The following is a 24,052-nucleotide window of genomic DNA, read 5'->3' as shown; positions in this document are numbered from 1 at the left end:
CACCTATTTCACAAAGATCATCACTGTTGAATTGAGTTTTCCTTTGACTAAATCATGAAAAGGGTTGATGTGTTGCAGGGTGCCTATGCTATGGAATTAATGAGAAACTGTGATATCAAAGTACCTCTTGTATTTTTCACAGTTTTTCTTAACAAGACTGACTTTTTGGCAGCCTTCACTGTATTTTGATGGAAAGGATGTAGTGACATACAGACCTTCAGTCCCTCGTGGAACTTATGGAGTCTGATACGCCTGTTCTCCTCTAATTCAAAAGCGTCCAAGAAATGCTCCAACTTCAGCTGATTCTCCTTCATGTATTCCTTCAGTCTTGTCAGGGGATCGACCTGTAACAAGGAGCAAGTTAATCAGCAATCAGCATGTTTCCTCCACATTTTTTGTGGTGGGACATCTATTTTCAGATGCTAATTTTCTCTTTTTTTAAATTTCTGGTCAATTTTCCATCCTTGCAGCGCTGACGAGGGGACTTTGATCCAAAAGGCTAACTCCTGTTTCTCTTTCCACAGATGCTGCTTATCTTGCTGAGTATTTCCAGCATTTTCTCTCCTGAACTTCCTGGGAACCAATTAGATTGGCAGCATAGGATCGATGGCCTACGGAAGTCTCAAACAATATAGTTAACTCTTTGTAAGTAGCAAGTGTAGCTATTTTGCATGCTTAAATTATACAGCAATGACAACATTGCTTAAGGTGGTGGCACTCTTTCTTCTGCGTTTGAGCACTGCAAGTTCAAGTCCCACTCCAAAGGCACAGGTTTTTAACTCCAGACTGAAGCTGCAGTGCTGTGCTTTGAGAGTATTACACAGTTAAATAATGTTGGCCTTCAGATAAGATATTAAACTGAGGCCTCTCTCTGGGTAGGCGTAAAAGAAGAATGAAGGTCAATACCTTACTCATCACTATTTGCTTGTTATTAGGTTGCTAATGTGAGCATTGTCTGAGTACAGTTCAGCTATAGGTTTCCTACCGAATGACTTTGATTAGATATTGCTGTAGTGGTAGCCAGAGTTTGGGACCGCTGCTTCAGAGACATGAATTCACATCTAAAAACAGCAACTGGGGAGTTTTAAATTTAACCATAAAACCATAGAACACTACAGCACAGTTCAGGCCCTTCAGCCCTCCATGTTGTGCTGACCCATATAATCCTTAAAAAAGGTACTAAACCCACACTACCCCATAACCCTCCATTTTTCTTTCATCCATGTGCCTGTCCAAGAGGCTCTTAAATACCCCTAATGTTTTAGCCTCCACCACCACCCCTGGCAAGTCATTCCAGGCACTCACAACCCTCTGTGTAAAAATATTTAAGTAGCTAAATAAATCTGAAATTTAATAAAGTCTCAGCAATAGTGGTAAGAAACTACTGTAATCACCATCTTATTCCAGGGACATCAGCCACCCAACACATTGTGACCTATGAGTGATTCCAGTCCCTAGTGATCCCATTCCTAAAATGGAATGGCTGCTCTGTTTAGGAGCAGCTAGAGAGAACAATGTTGCCAGCAACATTCACATCCAATGAATAACTTAGAAAATAAAATAAAGTAGTTCATTGATTATGAATGTTGCACTGACGTGGCTGGGTACAAACCCAAGTGCAGGACATAGGCACGGAGACAGAGTTGGGAGGTGTTAGCACTGTAGCAAGCGTGGAATAGGTATCCTGGAGAGTCTTTACGCAGAGCCCAGGTTCACGTAGAGAATCCAGGAACCAGTGTGGAACTTAGAACTGACAGTCCTAAAGAACCATGAAACAAGGTTACTCATGCAAGAATCAACCAACGAATTGGCAGCTCCTTGTTGTGATTCCAGCATTTTTATCCAGCATTTACTGATGGTAAGCAGGTGTGTGTAATTAGTGGAACTGGGAATGATTGCAAATTAGACGAGGGTATTGAGGCCCAATTATTGAGGTAATAGCAAGGTGGGGAATTGCCAGACGGGACCATGACAATGAAGTGCTCTGGGATGTCCCAAGGTTGTGAAATTCACTGAATACAAATACAGGCCTTTATTGTGTTTGCTGCTATTATTTGTTCTACTGTCCAATCCATCCCCAAAAAGTATGCGCTTATGAGGAGAGGAACTAAAAGAAAAATCTTCAGTTGAAATACATTAAGATGTCCTCAGGATGGTGATGCAAGAACATCCTATTTACATATACCTCTTATGAAAGGAGGGATAAAAAAGTAAACAATTACTTTAATCAGCTTCCACTTTATTGCCGCATTGCGGATGAGAAGTGCTAATGCATTGCGGACTTAAACTTGACCAATTTTACTAGGTAGATGGTAGATGAATGACCAGACATTTGTAGGTTACTAATCTGGAAATGGCTTAATGCAGAGCAGGGCTAGGAATCACCAAATGTCATTGGGTGGGGTGGGGGGAGGGTGTTGACAAGTATATTCAGGGATATTCTGTGTATGAGAATAATAGATACAGTTCTTCTTGAATATATTTTAGTTCATATTACCAAAAGAACCTTCTACAATATACAATAAAAGACAACTGGATTATACAATAGGTAAGATCACACAATTAAAAATATATAAAGTTTTCTGTCAGACATAAAACAAGAATAAATATTTACCTTGGACCTTGGTATTTTGAACTGATCAAGATTCCTCTCATGTTTTATTTTCAGATCTGGAGCCTGTTCTTTCATGCTATTGAACAAGTCCCCAAAATCATTATCAACTCTGATATCCTAAAGAGAAATACAAAGAATCATTGCCATGGTGCTGTGTGTTGTTGGGAAGACACAAGTTGCAGAATTCAGGGAGGTTAGGTCATTTAGTCCTAAACCCATCATGAGCATATGGTCATCCTGGCATCTCTATGCAAGTCAAACGTAGAATATTACAACCTTGCATGGATTATGTGATGGAGAAGTGAGCCTTAAATGAGCTTTTGATATAGTTTTGGTAAACTTTTCCTCATGCATTATACTAATATAGAGGCAACTTTTGGCACTGACTGCTGCAGTACCATATTAAAAATCAAAAGATGTTCTCCCATGTCCAATGAGATATGCATGAACTACCTGAATGAAAAGATGCAATTACAGCTAGGGAACATCTGTAATGTTCACACATTATCTTTGATTCATGCAGTAAGTACTTGAGGAGTAAATTGAGAACTTAACAACTCATAAACAAAATTAATGAGTATATTGAGGGAAAACAATAACCTAGAAATTCCCAAGCGTCGTAAGGTAAAACGGAGTTGAGAAGGGGATCCACTAGAATTTGCGCAGGACCGTGGGGAAGTGAGTTCTCTGTGCATAAGATAGACACAGAGTCTGTAGAAGTAAGGCCCTTGACAAGGTGCCACACATGAGGCTGCTTAACAAGCTACAAACCCATGGTAGTTACTTGGGCTTGCCAGGAAAGATTCTAGCATGGATAAAGCCATGGCTGATTGCTAGGAGGCAAAGAGTGGGAATAAAGGGAGGCTTTTCTGCTTGGCTACCTGTGATTAGTAATGTTACACAGGAGCCTGTGTTGGGACTGATTCTTTTTACGTTATATGTGTAACATCCTGGAAAGGTTTCACTACTAACATGATGGTTTTTCTGTAGAAACAGTGTTTGGGTTATGGCTAGAGATAACAGAATGTGACCTGGGTCTTGTTGTTCGGCATGAGATGAAGAGAGAAGATGCTGGAGAGAACCGGTCGTAGGATACGACCCGGTGGGGAGATCATGATTCACTGGAGCCGGATGGTGAGATTGACTGAGGATCGGTGAATTGTGCTCCAACTGGTGCACATTTGACTGTTTAGTTGTAATGCGCCCTTTGAGTTTTTCTATCTTTTCTTTACTAACTCTTTAGTAAAGATTCATAAATATAATTCCTTTAATCATATGTAGTGTGCTATCTGCTGTTTCTTGGCACTGATTTGTAACAGGATTGCAAATTACACAGCATCCACACAAACTGGGATTTGGGGTGGGAGAGCTGTCTCAATCTCACGAGTTTGCCGGGACCAGAATCCGTCTTCCCTAGACTTACACAGCCAAGGAAACCAGCCGGGTTTCATTTTTGGGAGTATTGTTCCAGACTGATTTTGCTGGTTGTCATGTGATTGCCCTGAACATGGATCCAGTGGGTTAGGTGTTTAAGCCTGTGTTAAACTATTGTCCAGTAAAGCGATTAAGATACATGGCTACGGACACTGCAGGGGCTGAGCGGTGGTGTGAATCCACAGGGTTACCAGTAACGAATGCATGTGGATTGAGTGGGGTAGGCATTCGTAGTCCCAATGAATTGTTAATTTGGACTTTAAGTACCATTAAAGCATTAGGAACAGTTATGATCATGGAGCAGAGGTTTGAGAAAATGGTGGGCAAAGATTTTGTTTTAGTTCAGACTAGCGCTGACATAACGGCAGTGGAACTGCCTAGTACTATTGGGGCCTTGGGAGAGGGGGTGCCATGGGAGAAGGGGAGTGAAGGTGAGCATGCTGAATCGGAAACTGAATTTCCCACAGTTGGGGGGCAGAGACTTTAAAGCCAAGTTGCTCTTGTTTCTGCGGAGCGAGGGAAAGGAGTGGTCTGATTTGGAAGGTTTAATGAGTCTCCAGCAAAGGGTGAGCATTCTGAGTTGATAGCGGCCCTTACCTCTCTGGCGAATAAATGGCAAAATGCCCAGGTTCAAAGTCCCAGTTATCATACGCTCAGCTTGTTCTTGGGAATGAAGCCCACCCCTTAAGGGGAAGAGGAGTATGAGACTTGAGCAAAGCAGACCTCTTAGAAGCTGGATGAGTGGCAGTGCTCTGATGACGTGAAAAGACAGTAATTGGTAGAGAGTCTGAGGGGGCTGGCTGCTAATGTAGTGAGATCCTTAAATCCACAGAACCCCTTTGCTACCTCTGAAGGCTACATGCAAGCGCTAGAAAATGTTTTTGTCGCGACAGGATGTCTAATGGAGCTTCAGAGCATGTTTCAGGAGAAGGGGGAGAAACTTCCCGCCTACATTTTTAGGCTAGAGAGGCAGCTGAGTTGCTTGCAGTGTAGGGGGGCCATTCAAACAGCTGAGGTGAATCAATCAAGAATGGACTAAGTGATGCAAGGCACCTAGCCACAGGACCTGATTGCTTGGGGTCTCCAAATGTCTTTTAAGATGTGCCCCCCCTCCCTTGTTTGATGAGCTGATCAGAGAAGTAAGAGAGGAGGAGAAAGCGACAGAGGCACGGGAGGCCTTCATCAGCAGGGTACAGTCTTCGGTAGTGGCCCCCTTGGCTGAAGTGACCACTGATAGCCCACCCCAGGGAGTGATAAAGGAGCTTGTGGCAGAGTTTAGGACTGAGATATCCTGGTTGTTATCAGCAGGTGCAGCCACCCTGCACGATAAGGCTAACAGAGAGTCGGACCCCTTGAGGGGACGGACTAATCAGAGGGCTGCAAGTGAACAGGGTTCCCGCAAGAAGGGGAGTGATCGGTATTGTCTTTTATAACTGTGGTGAAGAGGGCCGCTTCAGACTGGAGTGTGAAGGACAGGAAAACCTTTGAAGAGTGAGCCCCCGAGTACTTAAACGGAGAGACCTAATGAGGGAATGGCCTGGCGTCTCAGGGTGAAAATGTCCCCAAGCAACACCATAAAGCAAAAAAAACTATTTCTGAAGGCTTAGTGGGGCCAAGCCCCAGTGTATCACTACGAATTGAGGGTACTTATGCTAGAGTCATACTTGACACTAGCTCTCAGGTTACTCTGGTGTACTGTTCGTTTTACAACTGGTATTTGATGCATTTACCATTGACACCCCTCAGTGCGCTAGAGATCTGGGTTAGCTGAGGTCCTTGATACATTAGTGTTGGTTTGTTCAGACCTGATCGAGAAGGGCAAACTTTCAATTCTTGTGGGGTCAAATACTCCTATTGTGAGGAGGCTAGTGGCAGCCTGCAAGAAGAAAGTTGGAGAGAGCTTTTGAAAACATTGCCCATTCACCCTGTGTTCTGAGCTGCTTTTGAGGAAGGACTTGGCCGCACTGGGCTGGATGATGAGCATAAATGAGCATAAACGAGAGACTGTGTGGTACATTCAGTCCAAACCGGTCTGGGGAAGTAGTTAGAGTGATTGGAAACCCCAAATTTTCCAGAATGCCTGTTGCCGAGGCCCTCTTGGTGGATGATCCGGAAGACCACAAAGAGGAGTCATGCTTACCTGCTGGGGTACTGGTGAGGCCCGAACTGCAGGAGCCCTCGATTGTACAAGTTAACAGGATGACAGTGAGTGTCAAGAACACCTCAGACAAGGAGGTCATCCTTAGATAGGGGTTGCCAATGGTGCACCTCTTTCCGGTGACAGTAATGTCCAGAGTCCCTGTGAGAGTAGCCAGGGAGAAGCTCTCTCCAATAAAGGGAAAGTTGACTGCTTGGTCATTCAACTTCGGGGTCTCCCCAATACCTGGAGGTTGGAAGAAGAGGTTGATAGAGAAGATGTTGATCTGGAAGATTTCTTTTCTACTGACAAGTTTGATGTGGGTGGTTCCAAGAGCACTCACCACACCATTCGGGTGACAGAGGACAGCCCGTTCAGAAAAAGGTTGCAGCAATTGGCGCCTGTAGAGGTGGAGGACTTTGACAGCATCTGCGGAAGTTGAAGGAAGCTGGGATCATCACTGAATCCAGAAGCCCTTAATCATCTCCAATAGTGGTGTCCAGAAAGTAGAATGGGAAGGAATGGGTATGTGTGGACTATCGGACTCTGAACAGGCGTATAGTCCCTGATCTGTATATGGTCCCAAGAATCAAGGACACGCTGGCCGGCCTGTGTGATGCGAAGTGGTTCAGTGTGCTGACTTGAGGAGTGGGTATTATCAGAACCCCATGAGTGAGGCTGACAAAGAGAAGGTGGCAGTTATATGTCCACTGGGATTCTTCCAGTTTGAAAGGCTACCCCTAGGCATATCGGGAGACCTGGCAACTTCCCTGCATGTCATGGAGAAAACAGTGGGGGATATGAACTTGCTTGAGGTATTGGTGTAGCTGGATGATCTCTTAGTGTTCGGGTCCACCTCGGAGGAACATGAAGTGAGGCTACTGAAGGTGCTGGGCCGCCTGAAAGCCGAAAGTTTAAAATTTTCCTTGGACAAGTGCCAGTTCTGCAAGACATCTGTTAACTATGTTGGGCAATAGTTTCATGGGATAGATTATCTATGGATCCATCTAAGATAGAGGTGATGACCATGTGGCCAAACAACAGACTGTGAGTGCCTTGTGCTCATTCCTTGGATTCTGAGGGTACTATTGGAGGTTTGTGAAGGAATACTCTAAAATGAGTCACCCTTTAAATCTGTGCGGTTACCCTCCTTTGAGGAAGAAAGGGAGGACAAAAGGAGAGGATGGTAAAGATTATCTTAACCTTTCAGAGTCTCTTGGAGTGAGATGGGATGAGAAATGTGAAAAGGCCTTTCAGTTGCTGATGAAAGCGCATGCACTGGGTTTGCAGACTCTCAGTTGCCATATGTATTGCATACAGATGCCAGCAGAGAGGGCTTAGGGGGTGTTCTGTATCAGGATCAGGGCACAGGGTTGAGACCTGTTGCTTTTGTCAGCTGGTGTTACCAGGTTTGGATATAGCCCAAGTGTGGAGTGAGAAATAGTGAAGCAGATCAATAGTTCACAAACTTTAATGTGAACAGTGTTCAAGGGAAAATAATCAATAAATGCTAGGCCAAATAGGGCCGTTAACCAAAACTCTCAAATGGGAAACGAAACCTACACTGCGGCTGAAAAGGTAATCTAAACATTAAACAAATACCACTAGTCTTCAGAATCAGTTGACTTGAAAGTCCAATATCTCAGGGAAGGCCGAAAGCAAACAGGTAGCAAAGTGTTGCTGTGCTCTGTCCAAGTCTTGACAAGCACTACGATGACATATATGGAGTTAAATACTATCATGATTAAGTAATAATTAGCCGACACATGCAAATTCACAAGCGCAATTGCTGTATCTACTGCACTGCTGAATCCATGGTTGTGACAGCTGGAGTCTGTCACCCTCTGAGCAAAACTACCCCACGCACAAATTGGAGTTCCTGGCATTGAAATGGGCTGTGGTGGATAAGCTAAGTAACTATCTATATGGTGCTAGGTTTGGTGAGAGGATGGACAACAATCCATTAACATATCCTGACCTCAGCAAAATTGGATGCCAGTGGTTGGTGGCATTGTCTGCCTATGAGTTCAGCCTGAAGTACCTGCCGGGGAGTTAGAACTGATGCTGATATATTGCCCCGATGTGCGCGTGAAGGGCTGGACAAAGACAGAGAGCGGGAGAGCGTTCCTGCCCCAGGAGTGAAAGCCATGTGCCAATTTTACATCACAAGGAAGGCAGAGGAAAGACAAGGGCAGCATCCAGTGGTAGATCATTTGGGAGCATCTCTAATGGTGCCATTCCACAAGCTTACTGTAACCTGACTGTTCTGAAGACAAAGCAGTTGCCAGAATTGAGTCCTGGGGAAGTGGCAGCCAGATGACTCATGTATTGGTACTGTTTGGTCAGCAGTTGCAAAAGGATGTGGCCCCAGCAGACAAGATGAAACACTCTGCCGTGTCTCTACTACTGAGAGAATGGCTCAAATTGGAGTTGAGGAACCAGATCCCATATCAGGTCACATCACCTCCGGACCAGCCTTGGTGTTCTCAGTTGGTTTTGCCTCAGAAGTCCTGGAGGATTGTGCTGAGGTCACTTCATGATGATTCTGGCCATTTGGGGGTTGAAAAGACCTATGGATTGCTCAGTGATCGGTTCTACTGGCCCCAAATGAAACTGGAGGTCGAAGAGTTCTGCAAGTTGTGCAATCAATGCATATGGAGGAAGATGCTGCCTGCCAGGGCCACTCTGCTATCCCACTTGCAGAATGCAGGGCCACTTGATCTGGTGTTTATGGATTTCCCATCATTACAGCCTGATGCCAGCAACTGTCTTGGTTATTACGGATCAGTACACCAGATATGCACAAGCCTTCCCTACCAAGGATCAGAGGGCGTCCACCATGGCCAAAGTGTTATGGGAGAAGTATTTCATTTATTGTGGCCTCCACAGGTGGATACATAGCAATCAGAGATGGGATTTTGAGAGTAGGTTCATAAATGAGTTACTAAGCATGCTTGGAGTCGAGAAGTCGACGACTATGCCTTATCACCTGCAGGCTAATCCCCAGCCCGAGAGCTTCAATTGGACCTTGCTAGACGTACTCGGAACCTTGGAGATCAGTAAAAAGAACAACTGGAGTCAACATATTGGACATCTGGTCCACTGCTACACCTGTACACAGAATAAAGCTACTGGGTACTCGCCGTATTATTTAATGTTTAGGCACAAGGCAAGGTTGCCTGTTAACCTCTGTTTTGGGACTGGTGGGGAAGATCTACAACAGAAGACTGATCTGAAGTATGAGAATGGTACTGAAAAAGGCCTATGAACTAGCTGAGGTCTCAGCAACCAAGCAGAATCAAGGAAATATAAGGAGGTACGATCAAAAGGCTAGGTTCTCTCAACTAATGCCTGGAACTAATGCCTCATGAAGAGGGTCTACCTGGGAAGCATAAATTGGCTAACCGCTGGGTGACTATGCCTTATGTAGAGGAGAGTCAAATGTCAAACGTACTAGTCTCCTGGGTGAAACCAGAGGATGGGAATGGGCCTGTCAAGTTTTTCCATCGGAACCACCTTCTACATCTGGGAAAAGAGGAATGTGTTGACCCAGAGCCTGACCTGGACTCTACACCTAGTAAGAGGACTCTGCAGCGACAGTGGGGAACCGAAGGATCAGCAGTAAGAAGGATTATACCGGACCCCACCCCTATGATACTATGTCACATATGATACAGACTTGGAGAAAGAGGAAATGGGGGTGTGGTATATGCTGCCCTTCTCAAACTCCATGATAATTGATGAAGAGATTCCCAACCCTTCTCACACTGAGGCGGGTGAAATGGAGGGAACTAGCAATGGACAGGCAGGTTAGAAAATGGCAGGAGGCTGGACTCTACAGTAACTGGGCATGAAGGCGAGCTCAGCCAAATGACGAGGGGACCTGATTGGCTGGAGGCACAAGTAATGGACAGATAAGAGCCTCCTCAGGCGGACAGGAAAGAGCCCAGGGAGTGTCTAAAGCTGAAGAAGTAGATGATGGGTAAGGAGGTCGACAGGAATGTAACTGGGCATGGGGCCGAGCTTAGCCAAGTGACAAGGGGACCCAAGTAATGGACAGTCAGGTTTGTGGTTCGAAAATAATGGGAGGCTGGTCTCTAAATTAAGTGGACATGAGGCCAAGCTCAGCCAAGTGTTGAGGGGACCTGAGTTGTTGGGAGGCACAAGTAATGGTCAGACAGAAGCCTCCTCAGGTGGACAGGAAAGAGCCAAGGGAATGTCTAAAACTGAAGAAGTAGATGATGGGTAAGAAGGTCCCAAAGAGTCAGGAAACCTATGGAGACTGGCCTATGTTGCACCTGGGGTGCAGAGTGTGGCATCTATCTCTTTGGTGATCTATGTCACTGCCACTTACACCTGGGTTGGATTTCGCGCTTTGTATAAAAGGATGACAAATTATCTCAATGTCACAAGTACATGACTAATTTTGGTGGGGTGAGAGTGTAACACCATGGGAAAGGTTTCACTGCTAATATAATGGTCTTTCTATAGAAGCAGTGCTTGGGTTATGGTTAGAGATAACAGATGCTTTGGAATGTGACCTGGGTCTTTATGTTCTGCGTGGGATGAAGACAGAAGACGCTGGAGAGAACCAGTCATAGGATACAACCAGCGGGGTTGTATGATGATTCGCTGGAGCCAGGCACCGAGATTGATTGAGGGTTGGTGATTGAGCTCCAACTGGTGCACATTTAACTGTTCAATTATAATGGGCCCTTTTTGTTTTTTCTTTTCTTTACTAACCCTTTAGTTAAGATGCATAAATACAATTCCTTTAATTGTATGCAGTGTGCTGTCTGTTGTTTCCTGGCACTGAGTTATAACAGAGTTGCAAATTACACAGCATCCACACACACTGGGGTTTGGGGTGGGAGAGCTGTCTCAATCTCACTGGTTTGGCGGGACCGGAGTACATCTTTCCTAGACTTACAAGGAAATCAGGGGGTTTCATATGTCAATGATCTGGATGATGGAATTGATCGCTTTGTTGTAGAGTTTGCAGGCAATATGAAGATTGGTGGAGGGGCAGGTAGTTTGAGGAAATAGGTAGATAGATAGATAGATAGAAAGATAGAAACTTTATTGATACCAAAGGAAATTAATGTCACAGTACTATTACAAGTGCCCAGGTATACAAACATACAAATATTAGAAGAGAAGAAAGAATAAAAAATAAGGCACTTCAAAGAGTCCAACAGAAGGGGTCATCACTTCCCCGGCCATTGGTTGACTCATAGGTGAGCCTAATAGTCTAATAGCCTGATAGCCTCATAGTGCTCTTTGGAGCAGTGCAATTGTCTGAGGCTATGTCCACACTAGACTGGATAATTTTGAAAATGCCGGTTTTGCGTAAAAACAATAGGCATCCACACCAAGTGTTTCTGAAAATACCTCCGTCCACATTAAAACAGGTATTTGGGCAATCTCCTCCTACTGGGCATGCGCAGGACACATCTACAGAAAACAAGTGACATGTTTGGTGTTGAATCTTGCTGTGAAAGTGTGCGTTTGTCCAGTTACAGACTAGAAAAACTTAAAAAGAAATTGCCAAACAACGGACAGCTGTTGGCTCTCACACAGGAGGATTTAAAACAAAAAAAAACAAATAATAGAGCGTATGAAGGCAGCCTACAGGGAGTTCACAGACAGTATGACCCAGCTGATGATGAACATTGAAAAACTGACTAACTCTGTTGTATTAATAAAGCACCTTGTTGAATGTATAAAACATGTCTGTATCAGTGTTTTCTTGTATTTCCATACAATGTTACATTAGGCTGTAACATATCTACTGTCAGAGAAGTACTTGCATAAATAGGTAAACCACCTTCATACAAGCAAGGACAGAAAACAGGGCAAAGTGAGTATACTTATTTATTCAGTAAGTTATGGGTCAAAGTAGTTGGTGAGTACATTTCTAACTCTTCTGGCTTCAGTCTCGTTGCCGTCTGTTCTGAAATTGTTAGGTTGTGTGGGGGTTGCGTTCAGGAAAACAATGAAATGCCGCCATCTGTTCTGGCACGTCATGACAGCGTTTCTATATATGTCTGGCTACCCCATTCACACTACTCCTGCCCAAGCGGCGTTTTCAAATTTACACACTCTGGAGGGCGTTTTAGAAAAGCTCCGTTTTCGGGGAAGGAAATCACCGTTTCAGTGTGGACAGAGGGTCAAAACGAAGAGAAAAAGCTTTGGTTATGAATTTATCCGGTCTAGTGTTGACATAGCCTAAATCTTTACAAAAAGTGCTCCTCTGTTCAGCCAAGATGATATGTTGAAAGGAATAGGTAGGATGGATGTGGAGAGGATGTTTCCTTTGGTGGGGTTACCCAGAACTAGAGGGCACAGCCTCAAAATTGAGGGGTGGCCTTTTAGAACAGAGGTAAGGAGGAATTTTTTAAGCCAGTGTAGTGAATCTGTGGAATGCTCTGCAGCAGACTGAGGTGGAGGCCAAGTCCATGAGTATATTTTAGGCAGAAGTTGATAGTTTCCTGATAGGTCAGGGCATCAAAGGATATGGTGAGAAGGCAGGTGTATGGGGTTGAGTGGGATTCAGGATCAGCCATGATGGAATGGCAAAGCAGACTCGATGGGCTGAATGGCCTAATTCTGTTCGTATGTCTTATATTCTATGGTCTTATGCAGAGGGTGAGAAACAATGTCCAGAATTGCCAGAATTGTCTGTAGGGTCCTTTGTTCCACCACAGCCTCCAGTCTGTCCAGTTTGACTCCTATAACAGAGCCAGGCTTTTTAATCAGTTTATTGAGCCTGTTGACATCACCCGTGTTGAAGCCACTGCCCAAGCACACTATTGCATAGAAGATTGTACTGGCAACAACAGACTGAGAGACATGTGAAAGAGAGGCCTGCATACACCAGAGGACTTCAGTCTCTTCAGGAAGTAGAGGTGACTCTGGCCCTTCTTGACACAGCCTCTGTGTTGGGTCTCCACTCAAGTCTGTCATCCAGGTGCACACCAGGTGCTTGTAGGGAGGCTACAGAAGGACTTAGATTGGGCAAAGAAGTGGCAGATGGAATACAGCATCAGGAAGAGTATAGCCATGCATTTTGGTGGAAGAAATGAAAAGGTTGACTATTTTCAAATGGAGAGAAAATACAAAAATCTGAGGCCCAAAAGGATTTGTGAGTCCATGTGCAGAATTCCCTTAAGGTTCACTTGCAGGTTGAGTCTGTGGTGAGGAAGGCAAATATGATGTTAACATTCATATCAAGAGGACTAGAATGTAATGTTGAGACCTACAAAGCATTGGTGAGGCCTCAATATTGTGTGCAGCTTTGGGCCCCTTATATCAGAAAGGATGTGCTGAAACAGGAAAGGGTTGAAAGGAGGTTCACAAATTTGATTCCAGGATTAAACGGCTTGTCACAGGAAGAGCGTTTGACAGCTCTGAACCTGTATTCACTGGAATTTAGAAGAATGAGGGGTGACCTAATAGAAAACTATAGAATGGTGAAAGGCCTTGATACAGTGGATATGGAGAGGATGTTTTCTATGGTAGGAGAGTCTGAGACCAGAGGACACAGCCTCCAAATAGAGGGACATCCTTTTAGAACAGAGATGAAGAGGAATTTCTTTAATCAGAGGGTGGTGAATCTGTGGACTTTGTTACCACATGCAGCTGTGGAGGCCAAGTGCTTCTGTATATTTAAGGCAGAGGTTGATAGATTCTTAATTAGTCAGGGCATGAAGGGATACGGGAAGGGAGGCAAAAGATTGGGGCTAAGAGGGAAAATGGATCAGCCATGAAGAAATAACAGAGCAGACTTGATGGGCCAAATGACCTAATTCTGTTCCTATATATTCTGGTCTTATGGTCTAAAACGCAGCATCTTCATTCTTACATAGGAGGAGCTGTTTGCTGTCTTGAGGCAAATTAGGGTGAATAAATCCCAAGGGTTCCTCTGGACCCTGCGAGAGGCAAGTGCAGAAAGAGCCAGAGCCCTAGCAGAGGTATTCAAAGATTCAGAGTACATTTATATCAAAGAATGATACACCTTGAGATTTGCTTGCTTACAAAGCAAGAAAACGGAGAATCATAACCACTGTGCAGAGGAAGAGGGAAAGAAACATACACACACATTATCCAAACGATAGAAGCAAATGACAACATTCCGAACCAGACTGAGTCCTTAGTTCTGCTCCCCAGAGCAGCCAGGGTAGGACTAAGCCTCGATCTCAATTCATTATACCAGTGTGGCAAAAAAGCCGCAAAACTTTCAGAGACGACAGTCACTGGATCAGTTCACAGCCTCATCGCCGCAGAGAAATATTAACAATGCGGGAGAGCGAGTGAAATCATCCTTATTATAAATAAATCATCCTTAGCACCAGGTGAGGTGCCAGAGGATAGAAAGGTAGCTGTTTAACAAACGTTCTAAAAATAAACCAGGAAATTGTAGGCCAGTAAGGCTGACATTAGTTGTAGGAAAGTTATTGAGAGTTATTCTAAGGGACTGAATATACAGTATAAGTATTTGGATAGACATGGACTGATTAAGTCAGCATGGCTTCATGTGTGGTAGGTTGTGTCTAACCAGTCTCACAGAGAATTTTGAGTAAGTTACCAGGAAGGTTGATGAAGGAAGGGCAGAAGATGTTGGCTACAAGGCATTTGACGTAGTCCCACCTGGGAGCAACACACACACAATGCTGGAGGAAGTCAGCAGGTCAGGAAGCATCTAGGAAAAGAGTACAGTCAACATTTCGGGCTGAAACCCTTCAGTCCTGGCCTGCTGAGTCCCTCCAGCATTTTGTTATGTTGCTCGGATTTCCAGCATCTGCAGATTTTCTCTTGTTTGTGATTGGATTCCTGCATGAGAGAATGGTCAGGAAGGTTCAGCCACTCTGCATTCAAGATGAGGTAGTAAATTGGATTAGATATTGGCCTTGCAGGAGAAGCCAAAGTGGTAGTAGATGCTTGCATCTCTGACTCTAGGCCTGTGACTAGTGGAGTGCCACAGGGATCGGTGCTGGGTCCATTGTTGTTTGTCCTCTATATCAATGATCTAGATGATAATGTGGTTAAATGGATCAGCAGATTTGCAGATGATATCAAGGTTGGGGGTGTAGTGGACAGTGAGGAAGGCTATCATGGTTTGCAGTGGGATCTGCATCAGCTGGAAAAATGGGCTGAAAAATGGCAGATTGAATTTAATGCAGACAACTGCAAAATACACACACACACACCCATCCCAGGAAATCAGCTGAATCAGCTGGTTAGGCAACACCTACGGAGAGGACAACTAGACTTTTTGGCCCAAGACCATGATGTCATGTTAAAGTTGTATAAGACATTGATGAGGCCTAATTTGGAGTATTGTGCAGCACACTCAAAATGCTGGTGGAATGTAGCAGGCCAGGCAGCATCTATAGGAAGAAGTACAGTCGACGTTTTGGGCCGAGACCCTTTGTCAGGACTAACTGAAAGAAGAGATAGTATCTTCGAAACATTGACTGTACTTCTTCCTATAGATGCTGCCTGGCCTGCTGCGTTCCACCAGCATTTTGGGTGTGTTGCTTGAATTTCCAGCATCTGCAGATTTCCTCGTTGTTGGAGTACTGTTTGCAGTTTTGGTCACCTACCTACAGGAAAAATGTAAATAAGGTTGAAAGAGTTCAGAGAAAATTTACAAGGATGTTGCTGGGTTCTGGAGGACCTGAGTTATAAGGAAATAGGTTTGGACTTTATTCCTTGGAATGTAGAAGATTGAGAGGAGATTTGATAGAGGTTTATGAAATTATGAGGGGTATAGATAGAGTAAATTCCAAATAGGCTTTTTCCACTGAGGTTGGGTGGGACTACAACTAGAGGTCATGTATCAAGGGTGAAAGGTTCAAAGTTTAAGGGAAACTTGAGAGGAAACTTCTTCACTCAGAGGATTGTGAGAGTGTGAAATGAGCTGCCAGTGCAAGTGGAGCTTGCGGGCCCAATTTCAATGTTTAAGAGAAGTTTAGATAGGTACGTACATGGATGGTAGGGGTATGGAGAGCTATGATCCCAGTGCATGTCGATGGTAGTAAGCAATTGAAATGATTTGGCATGGGCTGAAGGGCCTGTGTCTGTCCTGTACTTTTCTATGACTTCAGTACTCTAAGGCATGCAAGGAAAGCATCACAAATTCTTGTCCATCTGGACAATTAAACATAGTGAGCGTGCATTACTGTGAAATGTGCCTACTCACATCTTAATTTCCTTCCATGCCTACAGTTCTTAAAGTTATATTGATCAACTGTAACTGTAGCTTCTGTGGTGGAGGGAATTTGAAGTTTTGCCTTAATCTGATTGATTAAGTCCAACAAGCAACAGTGGAAATATCAGGATCATTGCAGAAGATCTGATGATCATCTTCTGTAGCAGATTGCCTGACAGTGGCAAAAGGACAGGCCCTTCCTCTGACACACGGGGAACGCATTCTGAAGTGCATATGAATGCATTACTGTGCAACAATGGCATCACATCAAATGGAGTCTTAGAAAAGTACAGCATAGAAACAGGCGCTTTGGCCTATCTACTCCAAGCTGAACCATTTAAACTACCTATTCCCACCAACCTGCAAAGGGATCATTGCCCTTCATACAAATATTCATGTACCTATCCAAACTTCTCTTACACATTGAAATCAAGCTTGCATGCACTACTTGTGCTGGCAGCTTGCTCCACACTCTCATGATCCTCTGGGTAAAGAAGTTTCCCCTCATGCTCCCCTTAAACTTTTTACCTTTCATCCCTAACCCATGAGCCTACTTCCATTTACCTATCTATACCCCACATAATTTTCTATATCTCTATCAAATCTCCTTCAATCTTCTACTTTTCAAGGAATAAAGTTATAACCTGTTCAATTTTTCCTTATAACTCAGGTCTCCAGACCCAGCAAATTGCTTATAAGTTTTCTCTGTACTCTTTTACCTTATCTACATTTTTCCTCTAGGTAGGTGACCAAAATTGCACGAAATACTCCAAATCCAATGTCTTATAGAACTTTAACTTAACATTCCATCTCCCGTACTCAGTACTTTGATTTATAAAGGCAAATGTGCCAAAAGCTTTCTTAGCAATCCTATCTACCTGTGACACCACCTTCAATGAATTATGGACTTGTATTCCCAGGTACCTTTGTTCTACTACACTCTACAGTGTCCTACCGTTCACTGTGTAAGACCTACCCTGGTTGATCCCACTGAAGTGCAAAACCTTCCACTTGTCTGCATTAAGTTCTATCTGACGTTTTTTAGCCCATTTTTTCAGCTGTTCTGGATCCTGCTGCAAGCCATAACCTTCCTTGCTGTCCACTGCACCTCCAATTTGGTGTCATCCGGGGTTCAGATCAGAGGACTTAATTTTGGTTCAGAATGCTGTTATGCGCTTCAGTTGTTTGCATGATTTGTATTTCTTTTCTCCTGTGCATCGTGTGTTGGTCTTTTATTTTTATTCTTTTTTTCTTTAATTGGTTCTTTCGGGTTTCTTGTTTTGTGACTACCTATGAGCAAGCAAATCTGAAAGTTGTATAATTTATATATTCTTCAATAATAAATGTATTTGAATCTCGAAATGTAGTATGTTGCACAATAATTGTCACCGTTGCTGGACACTCAACTTTGGTTCATCATTAATGTTGCAGCTATATAGGACCCTGGTCAGACCCCACTTGGAGTCCTGTGCTCAATTCTGGTCGCCTCACTACAGAAAGGATGTGAAAATAATTGAAAAGGGTTCAGACGAGATTTACAAGGATGTTGCCTGGATTGGGGAGTATGTCTTATGAAAACATGTTGAGTGAACTCGGCCTTTTCTCCTTGGAGCGACGGAGGATGAGAGGTGACCTGATAGAGGTATATAAGATGATGAGAGGAATTGATCATGTGGATAGTCAGAGGCCTTTTCCCAGGGCTGAAATGGCTGCCACAAGAGGGCACAGGTTTAAGGTGCTTGGGAGTAGGTACAGAGGAGATGTCAGGGTAAGTTTTTTACACAGAGAGCGGTGAGTTTATGGAATGAACTGCTGGCAACAGTGGTGGAGGTAGGTACGACAGGGTCTTTTAAGAGACTTTTGGATAGGTCCATGGAGCTTAGAAAAATAGAGGGCCATGGGTAAGCCTAGAAATTTCTAAGGTAGGGACATGTTCGGCACAACTTTGTGGGCCGAAGGACCTGTATTGTGCTGTAGGTTTTCTATGTATCTATTTCACACACATGATGAACTATAGTAGAATTTCCCAAGGGCGTTTTTGTATTTCAGTTACATAAAATCATGCAATAGGATTTCTATTGAATAGTTCTATTTTTATACCAACAATTAAAAATATTTTCACACCAAGAATTTCTAGATTGGGTGTTGAGTAATGAACCAGATTTGATTGGGAACTTAAGGAAAATGAACCCTTAGAGGCAAATGATCATAATTTTTTTTAGCATGTTGCACTAGGCAGTCAACCATTCTCGTCTGGCACATGGTGTAAGGATTGGTCTCATTTCAGATTAACTGGGTCACGATATGAACGTTCCTGACTCAACCCTTGTATTTTTTTTATGAGGCCGAGTGGCTAGCTCAACGCTCAACCCAGCACGGATAAAAAGCGTACTTGGGGGGGGGGGGGGGTCGCCTGACTTGGATTCGAACTTGGGAGTCTTCACTCCGGAGTCTGGCACTGATGTCATTGCGCCACCAGCCAGCCCATCATAATATGACAGAACAACACACACTCAGGAGCTCAGCAGGTCAGGCAGCATCTACTTAAAAGAGTAAAGAGTTGATGTAAAGATGCAGATGCCAAGACCCTTCCTCAGACTCAGGTCTCACCCTGAAACGTCAACTCTTCTCCATAAATATCAAATATAAATATCAAAGAGGATACTAAAAGCTTTTTCAAGTATATAGAGAGTAAAAGACAGGTGACAGTAGATATAGGACCGATAGAAAATGATGCTAGAGAAATTGTAATGGGAGATAAGGAGATGGCGGAGGAACTGAACGAGTATTTTGCATCAGTCTTCACTGAGGAAGACATCAGCAGTATACCGGACACTCAAGGGTGTCAGGGAAGAGAAGTGTGTGCAGTCACAATTACGACAGAGAAAGTATTCAGGAAGCTGAATAGTCTATGGGCAGATAAATCTCCTGGACCAGATGGAATGCACCCTTGTGTTCTGAAGGAAGTAGCTGTGGAGACTGCAGAGGCATTAGCAATGATCTTTCAAAAGTCAAAAGATTCTGGCATTGTTCCAGAGGACTGGAAGATTGCAAATGTCACTCTACTATTTAAGAGGGGCAAAGGAAATTTAGACCTGTTAGCTTGACATCGGTAGTTGGGAAGTTGTTGGAGTCGATTGTCAAGGATGAGGTTATGGAGTACCTGCAGGCATATGACAAGATAGGCAGAACTCAGCATGGTTTCCTTAAAGGAAAATCCTGCCTGACAAACCTATTGCACTTTTTTGAGGAAATTACAAGTAGGCTAGACAAGGGAGATACAGTGGATGTTGTGTATTTGGATTTTCAGAAGGCCTTTGACAAGGTGCCACACGAGGCTGCTAAACAAGATAAGAGCTCATGGAATTACGGGAAAGTTACATACATGGATACAGCGTTGGCTGATTGGCAGGAAACAGAGAGTGGGAATAAAGGGATCCCATTCCGGTTGTCTGCTGGTTATAGAGGTGTTCCACAGGGGTCCGTGATGGGGCCGCTTCTTTTTATGATGTGTGTTAACGATTTGGATTATGGAATAGATGGCTTTGTGGCTAAGTTTGCTGATGATACAAAGATAGGTGGAGGGGCTGGTAGTGCTGAGGAAACAGAGTCTGCAGAGGGACTTGAATAGATTGTGAGAATGGGCAAAGAAGTGGCAAATGAAATACAAAGTTGCAAAGTGTATGGTCGTACACTTTACTAGAAGAAATAAACAGGCAGGCTATTATTTAAATGGGGAGAGAATTCAAAGTTCTGAGATGCAATGGGACTTGGGAGTCCTCATGCAGGATACCCTTAAGGTTAACCTCCAGGTTGAGTCGGTGGTGAAGAAGGCGAATGCAATGTTGGCATTCATTTCTAGAGGAATAGAGTATAGGAGCAGGGATGTGATGTTGAGGCACTATAAGGCACTGGTAAGTCCTCACTTGGAGTACAGTGTGCAGTTTTGGGCTCCCTATTTAAGAAAGGACATGCTGACGTTGGAGAGGTTTCAGCGAAGATTCACTAGAATGATTCCGGGAATGAGAGGATTAACATATGAGGAACGTTTGACCACTCTTGGACTGTACTCCCTGGAGTTTAAAAGAATGAGGGGGGACCTCATAGAAACATTTTGAATGTTGAAAGGCATGGACAGAGTGGATGTGGCAAAGTGGTTTCCCATGGTGGGGGAGTCTAGTACGAGAGGGCATGACTTAAGGATTGAAGGGCGCCCATTCAGAATAGAGATGCAAAAAAATTTTTTTGGCCAGAGGGTGGTGAATCTGTGGCATTTGTTGCCACGGGTGGCAATGGAGGTCAAGTCATTGGGTGTATTTAAGGCAGAGATTGATAGGTATCTGAGTAGCCAGGGCATCAAAGATTATGGTGAGAAGGCTGGGGAGTGGGACTAATTGGGAGAATGGATCAGCTCATGATAAAATGGCTGAGCAGACTCAATTGGCCGAATAGCTGACTTCTGCTCCTTTGTCTTATGGTCTTATGGACCTGCTAAGTTCCTCCAGTCTGTGTTGCTTTGGATTTCCAGCATCTGCATATTTTCTTGTGTTTGTGATTATGTAATAGAATTTGCCCTGCAATTGGAGAGGAAGAAGCTAAAGTCAAAGGTATCAGTATTACAGTGAAGTAAATTGAAGTACAGAGGGATAATAAAGGATTTGATTGGAAGGGCACACTAGTAGGGATGACAGCAAAGCAGCAATGCCTGGAGATTCTGGGAGCAAATTGGAAGGCGCAGCGCAGACATATCCCAAAGAAAAAATATTCTAAAGGCAGGATGACAAGAGAAGTCAAAGTCAACATTAAAACAAAAGAGAGGGCATATGATAGAGCAAAAATTAATGGGAATTTAGAGGATTGGGAAACTTTTAAGAACAGAAGACAGCTAAAAAAACCAAAGAGGGAAAAACAAAATATGAAAGTAACAATAGTCAACAATATCTAAGATATTGTTATATATATTTGGATATTGTGATATCCAAATGTTGTGATAGTAGGGGATTTTAATTTTCCACGTATTGATTGGGACTCCCATACTGTTAAAGGCCTAAATGGGTTACAGTTTGTAAAATGTGTTCAGGAAAGTTTTCTAAATCAATATATAGAGGTACCGACTAGAGAGGATGCAATATTAGATCTCCTGTTAGGAAACAAGTTAGGATAGGTGACGGAAGTATGTGTAGGGGAACACTTTGGTTCCAGTGATCATAACACCATTAGTTTCAACTTGATCACGGATAAAGATAGATCTGGTCCTCGGGTTGAGGTTCTAAACTGGAAAAAGGCCAAATTTGAAGAAATAAGAAAGGATCTAAAGAGCGTGGATTGGGACAGGTTGTTCTCTGGCAAGGACATCATTGGTAAGTGGGAGGCCTTCAAAGGAGAAATTCTGAGAGTGCAGACTTTGTATGTTCCTGTCAGGATTAAAGGCAAAGTGAATAAGGATAAGCAAACTTGGTTCTCTAGGGATATTGGAACTCTGATAAAGAAGAAGAGAGAGATGTATGACATGTATAGGAAACAGGGAGCAAATAAGGTACTTGAGGAGTATAAAAAGTGCAAAAAAATACTTAAGAAAGAAATCAGGAGGGCTAAAAGAAGACATGAGGTTGCTTTGGCAGTCAAGATGAAGGATAATCCAAAGAGCTTCTACAGGTATATTAAGAGCAAAAAGATAGTAGGGGATAAAGTTGGTCCTCTTAAAGATCAGAGAGGTCGGCTATGTATGGAACCAGAAGAAATGGGGGAGATCTTAAATGATTTTTTTTGCATCTGTATTTACTAAGGAAACTGGCATAGAGTAAATGGAAATAAGGCAAACAGGTAGTGAGGTCATGGAACCTATACAGATTGAAGAGGTGGAGGTGCTTGCTATCATGAGGCAAATCAGAGTAGATAAATCCGCAGGACCTGACAGGGTATTCCCTCGGACCTTGAAGGAGACTAGTGTTGAAATTGCAGGGACCCTGGCAGAAATATTTCAAATGTCGATATCCACGGGTCAGTTGCCAGAGGATTAGAGAATAGCTCATGTAGTTCCGTTGTTTAAAAAAGGCTCAAAAAGTAAGCCGGGAAATTATAGGCTGGTAAGTTTGACATCGGTAGTAGGTAAATTATTGGAAGGAATACTAAGAGATAGGATCTATAAGTATTTGGATAGCCAGGGGCTTATTGGAAAAAGTCAGCATGGCTTTGTGCATGGTAGGTCATGCTTAACCAATCTGTTAGAGTTTTTCGAGAAAGTTACCAGGAAAGTGGATGAAGGGAAGGCAGTGGATGTTGTCTACATGGACTTCAGTAAGGCCTTTTTTTGACAAGGTCCCACATGGGAGGTTAGTTAGGAAGATTCAGTTGCTAGGTATACATGGTGAGGTAGTAAATTGGATTAGACATTGGCTCAATAGGAGAAGTCAGAGAGTGGTAGTGGAGGATTGCTTCTCTGAGTGGAGGCCTGTGACTAGTGGTGTGCCACAGGGATCAGAGCTGGGTCCATTGTTATTTGTCATCTACATCAATGTATCTTTTCTGGATGATAATGTGGCAAATTGGATCAGCAAATTTGCTGATGATACAAAGACTGGAGGTTTAGTGGACAGTGAGGAAGGTTTTCAAAGCTTGCAGAGGGATCTGGACCAGCTGGAAAAGTGGGCTGAAAAATGGCAGATGGAGTTTAATACAGACAAGTGTGAGATATTGCACTTTGGAAGGAAGAACCAAGGTAGAACATACAAGGTAAATGGTAGGGCACTGAGGAGTGCAGTAGAACAGAGGAATCTAGGAATGCAGATTCAAAATTCCCTAAAAGTGGCGTCACAGGTAGAAAGGGTAGTAAAGAGAGCTTTTGGTACACTAGCCTTTATAAATCAAAGTATTGAGTATAAGAGTTGGAATGTTATGGTGAGGTTGTATAAGGCATTGGTGAGGCCGGATTTAGAGTATTGTGTGCAGTTTTGGTCACCGAATTACAGGAAGAATATTAATAAGATTGAAAGAGTGCAGAGAAGGTTTACAAGGATGTTGCCGGGACTTGAGAAGCTGAGTTACAGAGAAAGGTTAAATAGGTTAGGACTTTATTCCCTGGACCGTAGAAGAATGAGGGGAGACTTGATAGAGGTATATAAAATTATGATGGGTATAGATAGAGTGAACACAAGCAGGCTTTTTCCACTGAGGCTGGGGGAGAAAAAAACCAGAGGACATGGGTTAAAGGTGAAGGGGGAAACATTTAAAGGGAACTTTGGGGGGGGGCTTCTTCACACAGAGAGTGGTGGGAGTGTGGAATGAGCTGCCAGATGAAGTGGTAAATGCGGGCTCACTTTTAACATTTAAGAATAACTTGGACAGGTACATGGATGAGAGGTGTATGGAGGGATATGGGCCAGGTGCAGGTCAGTGCCACTAGGCAGAAAAATGGTTCGGCACAGCCAAGAAGTGCCAAAGGCCTGTTTCTGTGCTGTGATGTTCTATGGTTCTAAATGATTTTTCAGATATATAAAGAGTAAAAGAGAGGCAAGAGTAGATATTGGACCACTAGAAAATGAAGCTAAAGTTTAAGGTAGTAATGGGGTACTAGGAAATGGCGGATGGACTAAATAAATATTTTGCATCAGTTTTCTTTGTGGAAGACACTACTGTATAGTGTCGGGGACAGAAA

General features: G+C 43.5%; 1 protein-coding gene across 5 annotated transcripts in view; it reads right to left on the bottom strand.

Annotated features, from left to right (window-relative positions):
* Positions 1–24,052, bottom strand: part of lrrc74b (leucine rich repeat containing 74B) — a 161,672-nt gene that overhangs the window by 29,394 nt on the left and 108,226 nt on the right. For all 5 annotated transcript variants that reach the window (XM_073065953.1, XM_073065950.1, XM_073065951.1 and 2 more), the window contains 2 exons: positions 2,615–2,731; positions 216–344 (listed from right to left, as the gene is read on the bottom strand). In XM_073065953.1, the coding sequence (XP_072922054.1) occupies positions 216–344; positions 2,615–2,731 (246 nt within the window). The remainder of the gene's footprint in view (positions 1–215; positions 345–2,614; positions 2,732–24,052) is intronic.

This window comes from Hemitrygon akajei, chromosome 14 (genome assembly GCF_048418815.1).
Source record: "Hemitrygon akajei chromosome 14, sHemAka1.3, whole genome shotgun sequence".
Lineage (NCBI taxonomy): Eukaryota > Metazoa > Chordata > Chondrichthyes > Myliobatiformes > Dasyatidae > Hemitrygon > Hemitrygon akajei.
The sequence above is the reverse complement of the archived record's forward strand: the minus strand, read 5'-3'. Positions and strand labels throughout refer to the sequence as shown.